This window comes from Suncus etruscus, chromosome 14 (assembly GCF_024139225.1).
Source record: "Suncus etruscus isolate mSunEtr1 chromosome 14, mSunEtr1.pri.cur, whole genome shotgun sequence".
Classification (NCBI taxonomy): Eukaryota; Metazoa; Chordata; class Mammalia; order Eulipotyphla; family Soricidae; genus Suncus; species Suncus etruscus.
The window spans coordinates 24494284-24510932 of NC_064861.1; the positions used below are offsets into that span (position 1 = coordinate 24494284).

At 42.8% G+C, this 16649-nt stretch overlaps 1 protein-coding gene across 1 annotated transcript; it reads right to left on the reverse strand.

Annotated features, from left to right (window-relative positions):
- Window positions 1-5545: 5545 nt before the first annotated feature.
- Window positions 5546-15759, reverse strand: LOC126028328 (protocadherin alpha-2-like). Its single transcript, XM_049787343.1, has 2 exons — window positions 14518-15759; window positions 5546-6782 (listed from the first exon to the last, which is right to left on the reverse strand). The coding sequence occupies exons 1-2, from the start codon at window positions 15672-15674 to the stop codon at window positions 5546-5548; spliced, it is 2394 nt and encodes a 797-aa protein (XP_049643300.1). The 5' UTR covers window positions 15675-15759.
- Between the last annotated feature and the right edge of the window lie 890 nt (window positions 15760-16649).

A 16649-nucleotide genomic window follows, 5' to 3' on the forward strand; every position in this document is an offset into this window, starting at 1 on the left:
AACTTAATTCACAAATTTTTTTTTTGGTTTTTGGGCCACACCCGGTGTTGCTCAGGGGTTACTCCTGGCTGTCTGCTCAGAAATAGCTCCTGGCAGCCACGGGGGACCATATGGGACACCGGGATTCGAACCAACCACCTTTGGTCCTGGATCGGCTGCTTGCAAGGCAAGCACCGCTGTGCTATCTCTCCGGGCCCCTAATTCACAAAATTCTTAAAGTTCCTGTAATTAAATTCCTATGAATTATTAAACATTGTAAACAAATAATATTATTATCTGTGTTATGATTACTTCACATTTTTTAATCCTGCAAGCTTCCTTTGCTACATGATATTGACTTAGGCTTCACTCAATAAATATGCCCAAAAGAAAACACCACTAACATTACCCCACTGAAAAAGTATTAAACCTCCTACTCCTACTGTTTTGATTCAGAACTATGAAAACTTTAGAAAACTTTTGGTAGGGGCCGGAGAGATAGCATGGAGGTAGTACACTTGCCTTTCATGCAGAAAGTTGGTGGTTGGAATTCCGGCATCCCATATGGTCTCCCGAGCCTGCCAAGAGCGATTTCTGAGCATAGAGCCAGGAGTAACCCCTGAGCACTGCCGGGTGTGACCCAAAAACAAAAAAAAGAGAGAGAGAGAACTTTTGGTAAGGACACCTGACAGTGCTCAGAGGTTACTCCTAGTTCTAGGCCCAGCGATATTTGGGGACCATGTAATGATGAGAGACTGAAGTAGGGTCAAGAGAATGAAAGGAAAACATCCTATCCCAGTACTACCACTTGACCCCTCTTAAATATTACAATGTCATGCTTTCCTAAGAAGATACAGGTATACAGCATATCGATAATTCTAATACTTAACATTTTTTCATGTAAGGCATATAAACCCCAAATATATTTACTTAATTTTGTTTTAAATTATATGTGAAAGTACTCTTTTGTGTCAATATTTAAGACAGCTGTGAGGTACTGGTACCATAATAAGCATCTGGAAATTAAATAAAATAATACTAAACTATATATAATTAAATTAGTTCAATTTCTAGTATTCAAAGTAGCAATGTCAAGAATATGAATTGAGGGCTAGAGTGATAGCACAGCAGTAGGGCGATTGCCTTGCACGTGGCTGACTCAGGATGGACCACAGTTCGATTCCCAGCATCCCAACAATCCAACAATACATCAAAAAGATTATACACCATGACCAAGTGGGTTTCATCCCAGGAATGCAAGGATGATTCAACATATGCAAATCAATCAACATCATACATCATATTAACAATAAGACAAAAATCACATGATCAGGGCTGGAGTGGTGGCGCAGTGGTAGGGCATTTATTTGCCTTGCACACAGCTGACCCAGGAAGGACCACAGTTCGATGGCATCCCACATGGTCCCCCAAGCCAGGAGCAATTTTTGAGTGCAACAAATACAAAATGTAAATATAATACTGGTGATGGCATTATTTCATTAAGTATTTTAACATGAACTGAAAATATACTTTAAATTTGCATACGTATGTTCTTAAATTTTCTTAAATCACACTATTATTCTTAAAGGCTTGAAACACTTAATATTTACTTTCTTAAGGTAAAATTCATTTAAAAAATAATTTTGAAATTTCATATTAATCCTGGCTCAATAATTAAAGGAAAATAAACTAACTCATTTTAATGTACTTGCCTTTTTTTCTTTTCCATAATCTTATGTTAAAACATTTAAGGTATATAATAAATAACTCTCACTGAGTCTACAAATTGATTATTGGTCATATTATTTGGTGTTTGTATTATTTGAGGGACATCAAAATGATAGAGACAGTAAGAATCATTAAATATAAGTTGCATGGTAAATATACTGTTAAAGGCTATGTGAGAAACAAATTCAATTTTATATTTCTTTTCTTTTTTGGCACACCCAGTGATGCTCAGGGGTTACTCCTGGCTATGCATTCAAAAATTGCTCCTGGCTTGATGCTTACTAAATTTACCATATACAAAACTACAAAATATACTTGAGAAGTGGGAAACAATATGCAGAAGAGGGGCCAAAGTGGTGGTGCAAGGTGTAAGACATCTGCTTTGCAAGCGCTAGCCTAGAATGGACCAAGGTTTGATCCCCCAGTGTCCCATATGGTCCCCCAAGCCAGGAGAGATTTCTGAGCACATAGCCAGGAGTAACTCCTGAGCGTCACCCAAAAAAACAAAAGAAAAAAACTATGCAGAATATTTTAAAAGATCAAAGTAGCATATAATAAAGGAAAAGAAATAAAATGCTTATTTTAATCTTTTCCACAAATAACTATGTATCTGACTGATATCTTTATGGTTTTATCCATCTCTGAAGAAAAATAACTACATCTAGAACAAACTATAGATTTTCGTTCACAAAGTCCAGAACTCAACACACAATCATCAAGTTTACCTATTAGAGGCTCATGAATAAAAATGTTCAATATAGTATACAAGCAGATGATCCAATTATTAGGATAATTGGACAGATAAATTGTGACTAATATATTAAAAATATAATAAGCAAATTATTTTTAAAAATAATAATAAGCAAATAATTTCACAAAGAAGTTAGCTATGTTTCATAGAAACTTTAAATTCTAAGATCAATGTCATCGCTGCTGTTTAGATTCAATTGGTAATAATAATATTAAGCTATTATTATTAAGCTTGTTAAAATCCTCTGTTGCATATGGCCAGCCCCAGTTCAATCCACTGCACTGCTTCACCAACGGTAGTGAATCCTGAGCAGAGATCAAGGAGTAATCCCTGAGAACCATTGATGCACAAAAAATAATAATAATAATAAATGGTTGGTTTTGAAAGAGATGATTGCTGAAGTATAGGATTGATCAAAATAAAATATCCATCAATAATTTAAAAAAAACTTACTTTGAGGGTCATACCTGGCCATGTTTGATGTGACCTAGTGGGTCTTGGAAGACAACATGCAGTACTGGGATTTGAACAACTGTTATATGTGCAACTGCATGTGAGGCAAGTGTCTTGACTATATCTTCAGCTCCAAAATTATTTTTAAAAGGATAGAACTCTAAAGAGATCATTCAAAAGATTGAGAGATAACTCAAAAATCTTAGCTCTGCTTTGTATGCTGACTAGTTGGAATCGCTGGCATTCACTGTTCCTAAAACAAGACCAGAAGCAAACCCCAAGCACAGAGCCAGAAATAATCCTAGACACTACTGGATTCAGCCCAAAATACAACCCATAGAGAAGCATAGCTTATAAGAAATAAGGTTAAAAAAAGATCCAGCATATATGCTTTAAATAAGAGAAGACATGAGACAAAAATACTTAGACAGACTGCTGAATATTTTCATATAATGATGAAAGACATCAAGCCACAAAATCAGAAATCCTTAAAAAATATGAGCAAGATAAAAATGTAAGACAAGTAAAACTGTATATATAACAATAAATCATTAAAAATCAAAATTAGGGCTATAGAATGGCTGAAGTACATGTTTTCATGCTCATGCTCTGGCTTTGATCCATGATATCACATTGGTTCCCATAAATATTAGGAATAATCAGAACTCTGAATACACCCCTGAGCATGATACAGAGAAAGTATAAATGAAGCTAAGTGAAAACAATAAAAATGTAAGTCATAGAAGAGTACACTGGATAGCAGCAATATTTGAAAAAGAAGACAAATGTCATTTTGAAAGTATTCTAGAAAAATCACTTCCAACTAAAATTTGATACTCAGAAGAACTAGCTTTCAAATATGATGGTGAGATAATTACATTTCCACATACACAAATGTTAGGTAAATCTCTGCCACCAATCTAAAGAATAATTAAGAATTTCCTCAGAGGGCTGGAATGATATAACAGTGGGTAGGGCATTTGCCTTGATGCAGCCTACCTGGGTTTTATCCACAGCACTCCATATGGTCCCTCGAGCCTGCCACAAATAATTTCTGAGCAGAGCCAAGAGTAACGCCTGAGTGCCACCAGGTGTGGCCACTCAAAAAATTTTCCTCAAAAGAAAAAGTAATAAAAGAAAATTTGACTGTACAAAATGATAGTGGAATTTACTATAAGTGGAACTAAAATAAAAACCAAAACATTAAATACCAGTGGGAATAGGAATGTGGTGTTGTAATACACAGTCCTAGCATTGTCTGAACATAGTAAATGTATTAATTTAAAACTTAACATGTAAATTTTGCTTCTTCAGACCAGAGCAATAGCACAGTGGTAGGGTATTTTCCTTGCACGCTGCTGACTCAGGATGGACCTGATTTCAATCCCTGGCATCCCTTATGGTCCCCCAAGCCAGGAGCGATTTCTGAGCGCATAGCCAGAAGTAACCCCTGAGTGCCACACTGTGTGGCCCAAAAAAGAAAAATAAAGTATAACAAATAGAATATGGAAAAATAAAGTAATAAAGTAATTAAAATCAATGAATCAAAGGAAAGACATAAATGGAATAACTGAAAGCAATTGATTGTTGGTTTGAAGTATAGGATTGATCAAAATAAAATATCCATCAATAATTTAAAAAAACTTGGCAGCGCTCAGGGGTTATTCCTGGATCTCACCCAGAAATCACTCCTGGCAAGCTCAGTGATCAAACCCAGGCCAGCACATACAAGCCAAACAACCTACCCACTGTGCTATCACTTTGGCCCCGAGGGAATATTTTAAGAACTAAAAATAGTATAGTAAGTATACTGATAACTTATTTAGAACTTTCCTTTTGACTTCCTAAGTGACCCAAAGATACTCACTGCTTTTATTTAACATACCTAATGCCAAAATGAGCAAGAGATATAAAAGATATATTAATTAGAAAGAAATACAATAAACCCATTACTTATTGACAGTGTATCTATATTTCAAACAAAAATTATGAATGATTCTATAAAATTAATAAAATATCTTTGGAAGTGTAGAAATAGTACAGAAGGATGGGTGATTGCATTATATGCAGCCAACCCAGATTCCATCTATATCTCCCCATATGGTCCACTGAACACTTTCAGTAGTGATTCCTGAAGACAGGAGGAACCCCTGAGCATCGCTGAGTGTCACCTCCAATAAACACTAATATACAAAACACAATGTGTGCGATTTCATATAGGTGGTTCAGTAAAGATAGTTACCCAGTTACGACATTTAAAATGTGGTTCTTATTAAAATAGATAGTAAAATTTGAAGGGTTAAAGGAGTGATTTATGGTAAACTTTTCACTTACAGATAATCGAGTCATACTGTCTCACACACGTAATATATAATAACAAAAAAACAGAAAATCATTCTTTCAGTAAGATAAAATTTAAATTGTGAAAATAGAGAACACATAAGTCTAGTTAGAAGAATATATACCATATATAACAATAATAGCAACTGAACGAAATAGCATTGATGTTATATAATTCTAGAAACTAGTCCTGAAAATTATTATGCAAAAAGGGTATTTAAAGAAAATTCTTTTCTGGAAATTTTCTAAATAAAGGTTTTAAAATTAAATATTATGTTAAAGAACAAAAGATATTCATAAACTAACCTTTTTAAAGGAATCTGCAACTTCAGGATGCTGTTCTCCATCTCTACAGTCAGGTACACTAGGGCTGAAGGCCATGAGGTCCGCCTTGGGGGGACCCTCCCCCGAGCACACCCTCTGCCTCCTCTGCTGCGACGACGACCAGCTCCCCACCGCGCTGGCGCACACCACGGGGGGCTTGGCCTCCACACTCGCCGCCCCGCGGCCCGGCGCCCAGCAGCGCAGCGCACTGTACAGCAGCAGCGTGAGCACCAGCAGGCTGGACACGGCGCAGATGGCCACGATCAGGTACACGTTCACGTCCACCAGCGCCGCCGCCGCCGCGCCCGCCACCGCCACGCGCGACGGCGCCGCCTGGGGCGCCTGGCCGCTCTCCACCAGCGACAGCAGCAGCGTGGCCGTGGCCGTGAGCGCCGGCTCGCCGTGGTCCTTCACCAGCACCAGCAGGCGCTGGCGGGCCGCGTCCGCCTCGTCCAGGCCGCGCGTCGTGCTGATCTCGCCCGTGTACAGCCCCACGCGGAACGGGCTGCGCGCGCCGCCCGCCCCCGGCGCCAGCTCGTACGACAGCCACGCGTTGTAGCCCGAGTCCGCGTCCACGGCGCGCACCTTCGCCACCACGTGGCCCGCGCCCACCGAGCGCGACACCAGCTCGCCGCGCGCGCCCCCCAGCGCGCCCGCGCCCGCCGGCAGCAGCGCGGGCGCGTTGTCGTTCTCGTCCAGCACGAACACCTGCAGCGTCACGTTGCTGCCCAGCGGAGGCACGCCCGCGTCGCGCGCGCTCACCTGGAAGCGCAGCAGCTCCAGCTCCTCGTGGTCCAGGGGCTGCAGCGCGAACACCTGGCCGCTCTCCGCGTGCACCGACACGTAGCTCGACAGCGCGCGCTCGCCCACGCGCCGCTCCACCAGCGCGTACGACACGCGCGCGTTCTCCTGCGCGTCCGCGTCGCGCGCCGACACCGTGAAGATGTGGCAGCCCGGCGCGTTGTTCTCCTTCACGAACACCGTGTACTCGGGCTGCGCGAACGCGGGCGCGTGGTCGTTCACGTCCGACACCTCCACCGACACGCTGGCCGTGGCCCACAGCGCGGGCGAGCCCCCGTCCCTCGCCGTCACCACCACCTGGTAGCTGGATATGTTCTCGCGGTCCAGGGCGCTGTCCAGCACCAGGGAATAGCGGTTCTTGTAGGTGGACACCAGCTTGAAGGGAACGTGGGGCGTCAGAGAGCAGGTGACTTGTCCATTGGCACCAGAGTCGCGGTCAGACACGCTGATCAACGCTATGACAGTTCCTGTTGCAGCATCTTCTAATACTGGGATCGATAGTGACTTGATGACCAACTCTGGCACATTATCATTAGTGTCCAAAATTTCCACTAGAACAGTGCAATGACCTGCCATTGGAGGGATGCCTTTATCTGTCGCTTCTACCTGAATCTCATATAATTTGGTTTCCTCAAAATCTATATTACCCTTTACAAAGATATGCCCACTTACCGGGTCTATGAGGAATTTTGACAGAATATCTGCCTTCATTTCAGTACTGAAGGAATATGTAATGTCCCTATTAACTCCTTCATCTAAATCAGAGGCGTTGACCATCACTGCTACGGTGCCATTTGGTGCGTTTTCAAACAGCCTCACTTTGTAAACAGTCCTCTCAAACTCCGGGGCGTTGTCGTTCACATCTAGAATTGTGATCTTGAGCTGAGTTGTTCCTGTGAGTTCTGGTTTTCCACCATCAACTGCAGTTATCAGTAAGTGATGCTCAGGAGTGTCCTCTCGGTCTAAAGTCTTTTTTAACACAAGCCCGACAGATTTAATTTCTTCTTCATTTCTTTTAACATCCAAGGTAAAATATTCATTGGAATTAAGACTGTAAGTTAATAGAGAATTCGCTCCAATATCTGCATCCGATGCGCCCTCTAGCGGAATCCGAGAGCCAGTAGGTCGGGATTCATAAATAAATAGATTTTTTACTGCCATTGGAAAAACCGGTGCGTTGTCATTTATGTCCTTCACCTCCACCTCCACATGGAAAACCTGCAGCGGCCGGTCCACGATCACCTCCAGATGGAGAATACACTCCACCATCCGCCCGCACAGCGCCTCGCGGTCGATCCGAGAATTCACAAACAAAATGCCATTCTGCAGATTCACCTCCAGCAGGTCCCCGTGGTCCTTGGACGCCACCCGGAACAGGCGCGGCACCAGCTCCGCCAGCTCCAGCCCCAGGTCCTGGGCGATGCGGCCCACGAACGTACCGTGTTTGGCCTCCTCGGGGACCGAGTAGTGGACCTGGCCGTTCCCTGTCTCCCAGGATGCGAGGAAGAGAAGCAAGAGGAGTACTGCACCTTCACTCCAAAAAAGAACCATTGCAAGCCTTTTCCAAATATGGACTCTCTCTTTAGATCGATCCAAATTTTAAAAAGTATTTTTAGTTCTTTAATCTTCTCCTCTTAAATATTCTCACCATGCCGGCATTTCGGAGACGGTGATGGGGTGATGTAAAGCAGCTTCGGTGTAGTAACACAAGCTTTCTTTCTTTTGTGGTGAGAGACCTTGTGGCGGACAGCGGCATCATGTGGATAAATGTGTAAGTACATCTAAAACGTGAAATCTTTTTCTAATTTTGTATTTATATTGTAATTTTACTTAATGGTACCTCGAATTATTTAAACTTTCATGAGAACATAATTTGAACGTTTATTCTAGTTAATAATCTCCTTTTATTCTCCATTACACTTACTAAAAGTGTGCATTCTGTTGAAACATTTGTAGACAACTATTGGAAGTGACAAGCACTATTTCGTTTTTTTTTTTTTTTAGAGGGTCAGTCAGAGGCTGGAGAGACTATTTCAGGTAAAGTACTTGCGTTATACATAGTGATGTGGGTTTAATCCCCATCACCACATATGGTGCCCTGAGCCCACCAGGATTGATCCCTGATTTAATTCTACACATGAAATGAATATTCATATCATTCTTTTTTGCAGTAATGTGCAAGCACATAAAATTATGTAAGAAAACCTATATTAAAAATGGTGGTTGGGTGGAAACTCAATTTGATTCAAGAATTATATGTTTAATCACTTAGTCTTGAATTCTACATTTTATATAAATCAATCCCTTATATTTATTATCACAAATAAATTTAAACAAAGTATATTCACTTATTTTTGAGAATGTCTATAATGTTATGAGTAATATGTGTGTTAGATGTACTAGCCATTATTTATATAGAAATAACCAAATATGAATTCTTTTTTAATTTATAACTTGTTTCTTTGTTGTATGACAACACTGTGATTAAAATATGTGTTATAATCTAACCATACCAATTGTACACATATTAGATATATAATTTTTCATACCAACATTTGTAGACCTCAGTTTATCTATGTACCAAATGTTCATGTTCATAATATATAATAATTTCAGTAATATATACCATGAATTAATTTCATTTTCTTTAAAAGTTGTTAACAGAGGGGCCAGAGTGGTGGCACAGCAGTAGTAGCCTTGCATGCGCTGATCTAGGACAGACTGCAGTTTGATCCCCTGACATATCATATGGTCCCCAAGCCAGGAGTGATTTCTGAGTGCATAGCCAGGAGTAACCCCTGAGCATCACCGGGTGTGGCCCCCCAAAAAAATCAAAATATTTGATCAGTTTAAGAGGTGAAAGTAATTTGGAACAAGATTCACTACTTCACATATGTAAAAACTGGCAATGAAATATAAACCTCTGTGACTTTGCTAAAAGATACTAGTTGTGTGTGTGTGTGTGTGTGTGGTTTTTGGGTCACACCCGGCAGTGCTCAGGGGTTACTCCTGGCTATGCACTCAGAAATCACTCCTGGCTTGGGGACCATATCTCTCCAGCCTCAAGATACTAGTTTTTTGAGTCTTAGAAGTTGACCTAAGAAAATACATAGGTTGGGGCTTAGAGGGCATTTACCTTGCTCATGGCCAACCCGAAGTCTATCCTCGGCATCCCATATGAACCCCCAAGATGCCAGGAGTAATTCCTGAGGGCAGAGCCAGAAGTAACTCATAAGAATCATGGTGTGCAACCCAGAAACAAAACAAAAAAAGTGAAAAATAAAGATAGCTGGAGATAGTACAGCAGGTAAAGGCTTACTTTGAACGCAGCTGATCCAGATTCCATTGCCAGCATCATTTATTGAGGCCAAAGTGAAAGACAAAACTAAACTAAACTAAAAAAGAAAATTTATACAAAAAGGCTACATTGAGGGAGATTCATAAAATATCAAAAATTTTATAATCAGATTTTTTGATAAAACCAAATGTGTGACTTAAGAATAAAAGTTATAATGCCAGAAACTTTTCCAATGTAATCTCTGGCTGCAATCCAGAATTTCAACTTAGTCAATAGTTTATTCACATTTAACCCACAAAAGTCTTTTGGTAGCATAATAAATTTGTGAATATTTTAAATTAAATTTTTAAACAATGCAAGAAAATAAGTAAATTATCTTAGTGATTGCTGTTTTGTTTTGTTTTTTTTTTTGTTTTGGTTTTTTTTGGTTTTTGGGTCACACCCAGCACGCTCAGGAGTTACTCCTGGCTCTATGCTCAGAAATCACTCCTGTCAGGCTCATATGAGATGCCGCAATTCAAACCAATGACCTTCTGCATGAAAGGCAAATGCCTTACCTCCATGCTATCTCTCTGGTCCCATGATTGTTGTTCATATCAAATACAATTTCTAATTGATTCTACTAGATAGTGGAGATATCAGCTGATGAAGAAGTAAACATTAAAACATTATTTGGAGAATCAGAGATCCTTGCTTTGTATTACAGCCAATCTCATGTCTGATCCCAAGCACTGCATTTGAACCCCTAAACTCCCCAGAAGTTATCCTTGATCACGGAGCCAGGAGTGAACACTGAGCTCCACCACCCAACCCCTAACCCCAAAAAAATATTTATTTTTTAAAAGTATGGATGTAGGAAATAATTAGATACAAAAAATCATTTCAGGATTTTGTTAATCTTGAAATATAGTAATTATTTTTTAAAAGAAAAAGTAAAATTAAAAATTTAAGCATGGCTGTATAGTAATGAGATACCTTTGACAACTTATTGTAAAGTTGTTCATGAATGAAATGACCTAGGGAATGTAAAACAAATTAGAGTCCATTATAACTATTCAATGATAAGCATATTATTAAAGAAACAGGGACTGGAGAGATAATGGTAGGGCATTTGCCTTGCACACAGCCAATCCAGGACTGATGGTGGTTTGAATCACAAAATTCCATATGGCCAAAGGGCTTTTATTCTATACCTCCCACCACATGGCTGCCAGGAGTGTTTTCTGAGTGCAGAGCCAGGAGTAACTCCTGAGCACTGCCAGGTCTGACCCAAAACCAAAAAAAAAAGAAAAGAAAAGAAAAGAAGGGGCCAGAGAGATAGCATGAATGTAAGGCATTTGCCTTGTATCCATAAGGACGGTGGAAGGATGGTGGTTTGAATCCTGGCATCCCATCTGGTCTCCAGAGCCTGCCAGGAGTGATTTCTGAGCATAGAGCCAGGAGTAACCCCCGAGCACTGTTGGGTGTGACCCCTCCTTACCCCCCCCAAAAAGAAAAGCAATAAATTTAGAAGAGTGAATCAAAGCATACAAGTGTTGGGTTTCACCTTATTATACCTAAAACAAAGATCATCCCTGGTTCCTTTGTATGTTTACAACTTGTATTTACCTCAAAACAGAGATTGTCTTACATGTAACCTGGGTGGGATTGGCTTAGGATAGTTTGAGCTATCTGTATTTACTTTATCCTTACTGACCTACCTGGGGATGGTCTCGGTACTCAATAAAAACTATAGTTTTGGCAGACAGTGGATTTCCAAATGAGGTAAAAGACTACCAGACTAAGCATGTTTTACCCTCAGCCTAATTCAGATTATTTCTTGCATTACCTTGATTCAGACTCATTCACCTGGGGTTGGAGATACAGCGCATAGGGTAATTTTACAGAAAATTTACCAGAGAATAATGGATTCTTCTAATTAAACAACTTCATCCAAAAAAACAGTAAGAATACTTAAAACTCAATAAAATATTGTATAGCAATAGATCATATAATGCATATAGATCTGGGCAATATATACTTGAAAATGCTTAAGCATTTTCCTTAGAAGAAATAGTAACCAGACAGTAAGACAGAGTGTACCTGAGAAAGGTATTAAATAATCAAGCTGTGGGAACCAACATTCCTCCCTCAGTGATACTGACACTGAAAGCATGCCTGGGAAACTGGGTTCAATCCCTGGTGTCCTATATGGTCCCCCAAGTATCACCAGGAGTAGTTCCTGAGTAACCAAGGGCAAGCCATGATACTGCCTGGTGTACCCCTCCAAAAAATTAATAGAAAAAAAACTTGGGTGAGGGGCCTGGCGGTGGCGCTAGAGGTAAGGTGCCTGCCTTGCCTGCACTAGCCTAGGACGGACCGCAGTTCGATCCCCCGGCGTCCCATATGGTCCCCCAAGCCAGGAGCGACTTCTGAGCGCATAGCCAGGAGTAACCCCTGAGCGTCAAATGGGTGTGGCCCAAAAACAAAACAAAACAAACAAACAAAAAAAAAACCTGGGTGAGAATTCTCATAATTTGACTGAATAAAAATTTTTCCCACTACCTGACTGCCCAAAATAGCATTTAAAGAAATGAAGATATAATAATTACATGAAATTTAGAGAATAAAAACGAAAAAAAAAGATAAAGAAATTTAGAGAGTAGGCTCTCTTCACTTTGGACTTTGTCCCAGATTTTTCAAGTTTGGCATTTTATTCCAAATGACCTATCATTTTACTACTGAAAGACATCTAATGTTAGTAAGTATTCTTAATAGAAGCCATGTACTGTAATAACCTAATGTGATGGATATTCTTGGAGGTGCAAGCATTAAAAATTATTCAATTGCTTTCAACTGCAAGTAAAAGACAAAAAATCACTAATGGTTGATATAAAAGATAAATTCAAAATATTTAGACAGGCAAACCAGGCAGGATTCAGGGCTTACTCCTGGCTGTGCACTTAAGGATCAATCCTGGCAGTGTTCAGGTAATCATATAAGGTGCTGGGGATTAAACCTTGGTCAGACATGTGCAAGAGAAGTGTCTTACCCGCTGTACTATAACTCTGGTGCCCTATATAATATAAATCTATTTTAAAATTCTTTTGATAGAATAGAGGATGGTATAAATTAGAAATATGCCTTACATATGCACATTTTAAACAAATTATAAAACTTGCAGCTAAGGTTTTCCTTTCTATTAACCTCTTACTTTTGAAACCACAAAAGTTACTAATGAAAAGCCAGGCTATAAAAGAGAAAAAAAAATTAAGTAAACTATTCTCAATACGATAAAAAATCGAACCTAATAACAAGATGATATAAAGGCAGAGTTGTGCTTTTATGTTGTTATGTACCTTAATATCACTGTGAAATAATTAAAAAATGGCAAATAAAAATGAAATAAGGGCCCGGAGAGAAAGCACAGCGGCGTTTGCCTTGCAAGCAGCCGATCCAGGACCAAAGGTGGTTGGTTCGAATCCCGGTGTCCCATATGGTCCCCCGTGCCTGCCAGGAGCTATTTCTGAGCAGACAGCCGGGAGTAACCCCTGAGCAACACCGGGTGTGGACCCCAAAAAAAATGAAATAAATCTACGAAAATTCAGGGGAAAAACTGAACAGACTCACCTTTCCCATGTGTTCTGATTCTGAGGGTGGTTGTCTTTCGTCTAAGGGGACTGGACCCTGAGGCAGACAGGGGCTGAAAGCCATGAGGTCCGCCTTGGGGGGACCCTCCCCCGAGCACACCCTCTGCCTCCTCTGCTGCGACGACGACCAGCTCCCCACCGCGCTGGCGCACACCACGGGGGGCTTGGCCTCCACGCTCGCCGCCCCGCGGCCAGGCGCCCAGCAGCGCAGCGCACTGTACAGCAGCAGCGTGAGCACCAGCAGGCTGGACACGGCGCAGATGGCCACGATCAGGTACACGTTCACGTCCACCAGCGCCGCCGCCGCCGCGCCCGCCACCGCCACGCGCGACGGCGCCGCCTGGGGCGCCTGGCCGCTCTCCACCAGCGACAGCAGCACCGTGGCCGTGGCCGTGAGCGCCGGCTCGCCGTGGTCCTTCACCAGCACCAGCAGGCGCTGGCGGGCCGCGTCCGCCTCGTCCAGGCCGCGCGTCGTGCTGATCTCGCCCGTGTACAGCCCCACGCGGAACGGGCTGCGCGCGCCGCCCGCCCACGGCGCCAGCTCGTACGACAGCCACGCGTTGTAGCCCGAGTCCGCGTCCACGGCGCGCACCTTCGCCACCACGTAGCCCGCGCCCACCGAGCGCGACACCAGCTCGCCGCGCGCGCCCCCCAGCGCGCCCGCGCCCGCCGGCAGCAGCGCGGGCGCGTTGTCGTTCTCGTCCAGCACGAACACCTGCAGCGTCACGTTGCTGCCCAGCGGAGGCACGCCCGCGTCGCGCGCGCTCACCTGGAAGCGCAGCAGCTCCAGCTCCTCGTGGTCCAGGGGCTGCAGCGCGAACACCTGGCCGCTCTCCGCGTGCACCGACACGTAGCTCGACAGCGCGCGCTCGCCCACGCGCCGCTCCACCAGCGCGTACGACACGCGCGCGTTCTCCTGCGCGTCCGCGTCGCGCGCCGACACCGTGAAGATGTGGCAGCCCGGCGCGTTGTTCTCCTTCACGAACACCGTGTACTCGGGCTGCGCGAACGCGGGCGCGTGGTCGTTCACGTCCGACACCTCCACCGACACGCTGGCCGTGGCCCACAGCGGGGGCGAGCCGCCGTCCCTCGCCGTCACCACCACCTGGTAGCTGGATATGTTCTCGCGGTCCAGGGCGCTGTCCAGCACCAGGGAATAGCGGTTCGTATAGGTGGACACCAGCTTGAAGGGAGTGTGGGGCATCAGAGAGCAGGTGACTTGTCCGTTGGCACCGGAGTCCTGGTCGGACACTCTAATCAGGGCTATGACTGTTCCTTGCGAAGCATCCTCTCGAATTGGAAGTGAGAGTGACGTTATTGATATTTCTGGTGTGTTATCATTGGTATCCACCAATTTTACTAAGATTTTACAGTGCCCAGACATTGAGGGAGATCCATTGTCATATGCAATGACTTGAATTTCATAGTGTTTTGATTCTTCATAATCTAAGTGTCCATGGGTTCTTATTTCTCCTGAGTTGGGATCTATCTTAAATTTCATCTCAATAGTAGAGGACACATCGCTACTAAATGAATACACAATCTCACTGTTGGATCCTTCATCTGCATCAGAAGCATTTAGTTTAAGAACTAATGTTCCAATTGCAGTGTTTTCTACCACTTTCACTTTATAAACTGACTGTTCAAAGACTGGTTCGTTGTCATTCACATCTAATACCTTAATATGCAATTGAACGGTGCCAGTGAGCTCTGGTTTGCCACCATCCATAGCCACTAGTAACAAATTCACCCCCGCAGTTTCCTCTCTATCCAGAGGTTTCTTTAGTACGAGAGACAAAGATTGACTTAACTCATCATTTGTCTGTATATCGAGAAAGAAAAACTCACTGGTGCTGAGCTTGTAGGAGAGAAGGGCGTTCACTCCAATATCTGCATCTGATGCTCCCTCTAGGGGAAACCCGGAATCCAGCAGCTTTGATTCATGAAACCGGATAGTTTTTATTGTCATTGGAAATACTGGTGGGTTGTCGTTAATGTCTGTCACCTCCACCTCCACATAAAAAACCTGCAGTGGCCGGTCCACGATCACCTCCAGATGGAGAATACACTCCACCCTCCGCCCGCACAGCGCCTCGCGGTCGATCCGAGAATTCACAAACAAAATGCCATTCTGCAGATTCACCTCCAGCAGGTCCCCGTGGTCCTTGGACGCCACCCGGAACAGGCGCGGCACCAGCTCCGCCAGCTCCAGCCCCAGGTCCTGGGCGATGCGGCCCACGAACGTGCCGTGTTTGGCCTCCTCGGGGACCGAGTAGTGAAGTTGGCCGCTCCCTTCTTCCCAGGACGCGAGCAGCAGAAGCAAGAAGAGCAGTCGCCCGACCTCTCGGCCCCTTCTCAAAGAAGACACCATTACCAATCCTCGGTGAGTGGATCAAATTAGAAAAATCGTGCTCTGCAAAATTCTGAAAATTGTTTTCTGCTTAAATCCTGCTGCTCTTCTTATTGTTTGGCTTCTCATAGTCAAAAGGGCGGCTGGGTGTTCTTTCCAGATAACACTGTAGTCGACAGCGACATCATGTGGCCAAAAACTAGACTAATGTGTTCATCCTGTAGATATAAACCCAGTTCATTCTGCTGTTTATCAGAAAGTTCATCTTGGAGAAATAACGGTGTTAAATTAATATAGTCTTATTATCCCTTCCTGCTACATTGAAGAACCCTAGAATATTGCACCACATCAACCATTTCTTGGGAAATGTTTAGTAATGTTAACTGTGTATTCACATTGTTGTCATACAGAAGTTTCATATTGCCTTCCTTAAGCAATTCTTTTCCACTATTGTACCACTAAATCACTAATGATCATTCTACTTTCTTTTTTATGCATATGGTTCTTTTAGATACTTAGTTTATATGGAATGATAGCTTTATTTTATTGTTTGACTTCTTTCACTTAGTACTAAAGATCTCAATTTAGCCAAGTCTGTCATGTGTAACTTCATTTGCCTTTTAATGTTTGATATACTAGTTTTTATATATCCATGAGTCCATTGGCATTTTGATTGTTTCTACCTATTAAATTTTGTGACTCATGCTGTTATGAATAAGACTGTGAAAATATCTCCAAGTCTCTGTCTTCAAAAATGTTAGTAGGGCCGTAGCGATAGCGCGGTGGTAGGGTGTATGCTTTGCACATGGCTGTCCCAGGATGGACCTGGGTTCAAGCCCCAGTGTCCCATATGGTCCCCCAAGCCAGGAGCAATTTCTAAGTGCATAGTCAGGAGTAACTCCTGGGCATCACCGGCTGTGACCCAAAAACAAAAACAAAAAAAAATTAGTATACCTTTTCTTGAAATGAAGCACACAGAAATGACATGTTCAGTAA

Coding starts and splice junctions, on each gene's coding strand:
- LOC126028328 (XM_049787343.1), bottom strand. CDS start 15,674: ATGGTGTCTTCTTTGAGAAGGGGCCGAGAGGTCGGGCGACTGCTCTTC. Junction 6,783..14,517: donor GGTGCCAACGGACAAGTCAC/CTGCTCTCTGAT, acceptor TGGACAAGTCAC/CTGCTCTCTGACGCCCCACG.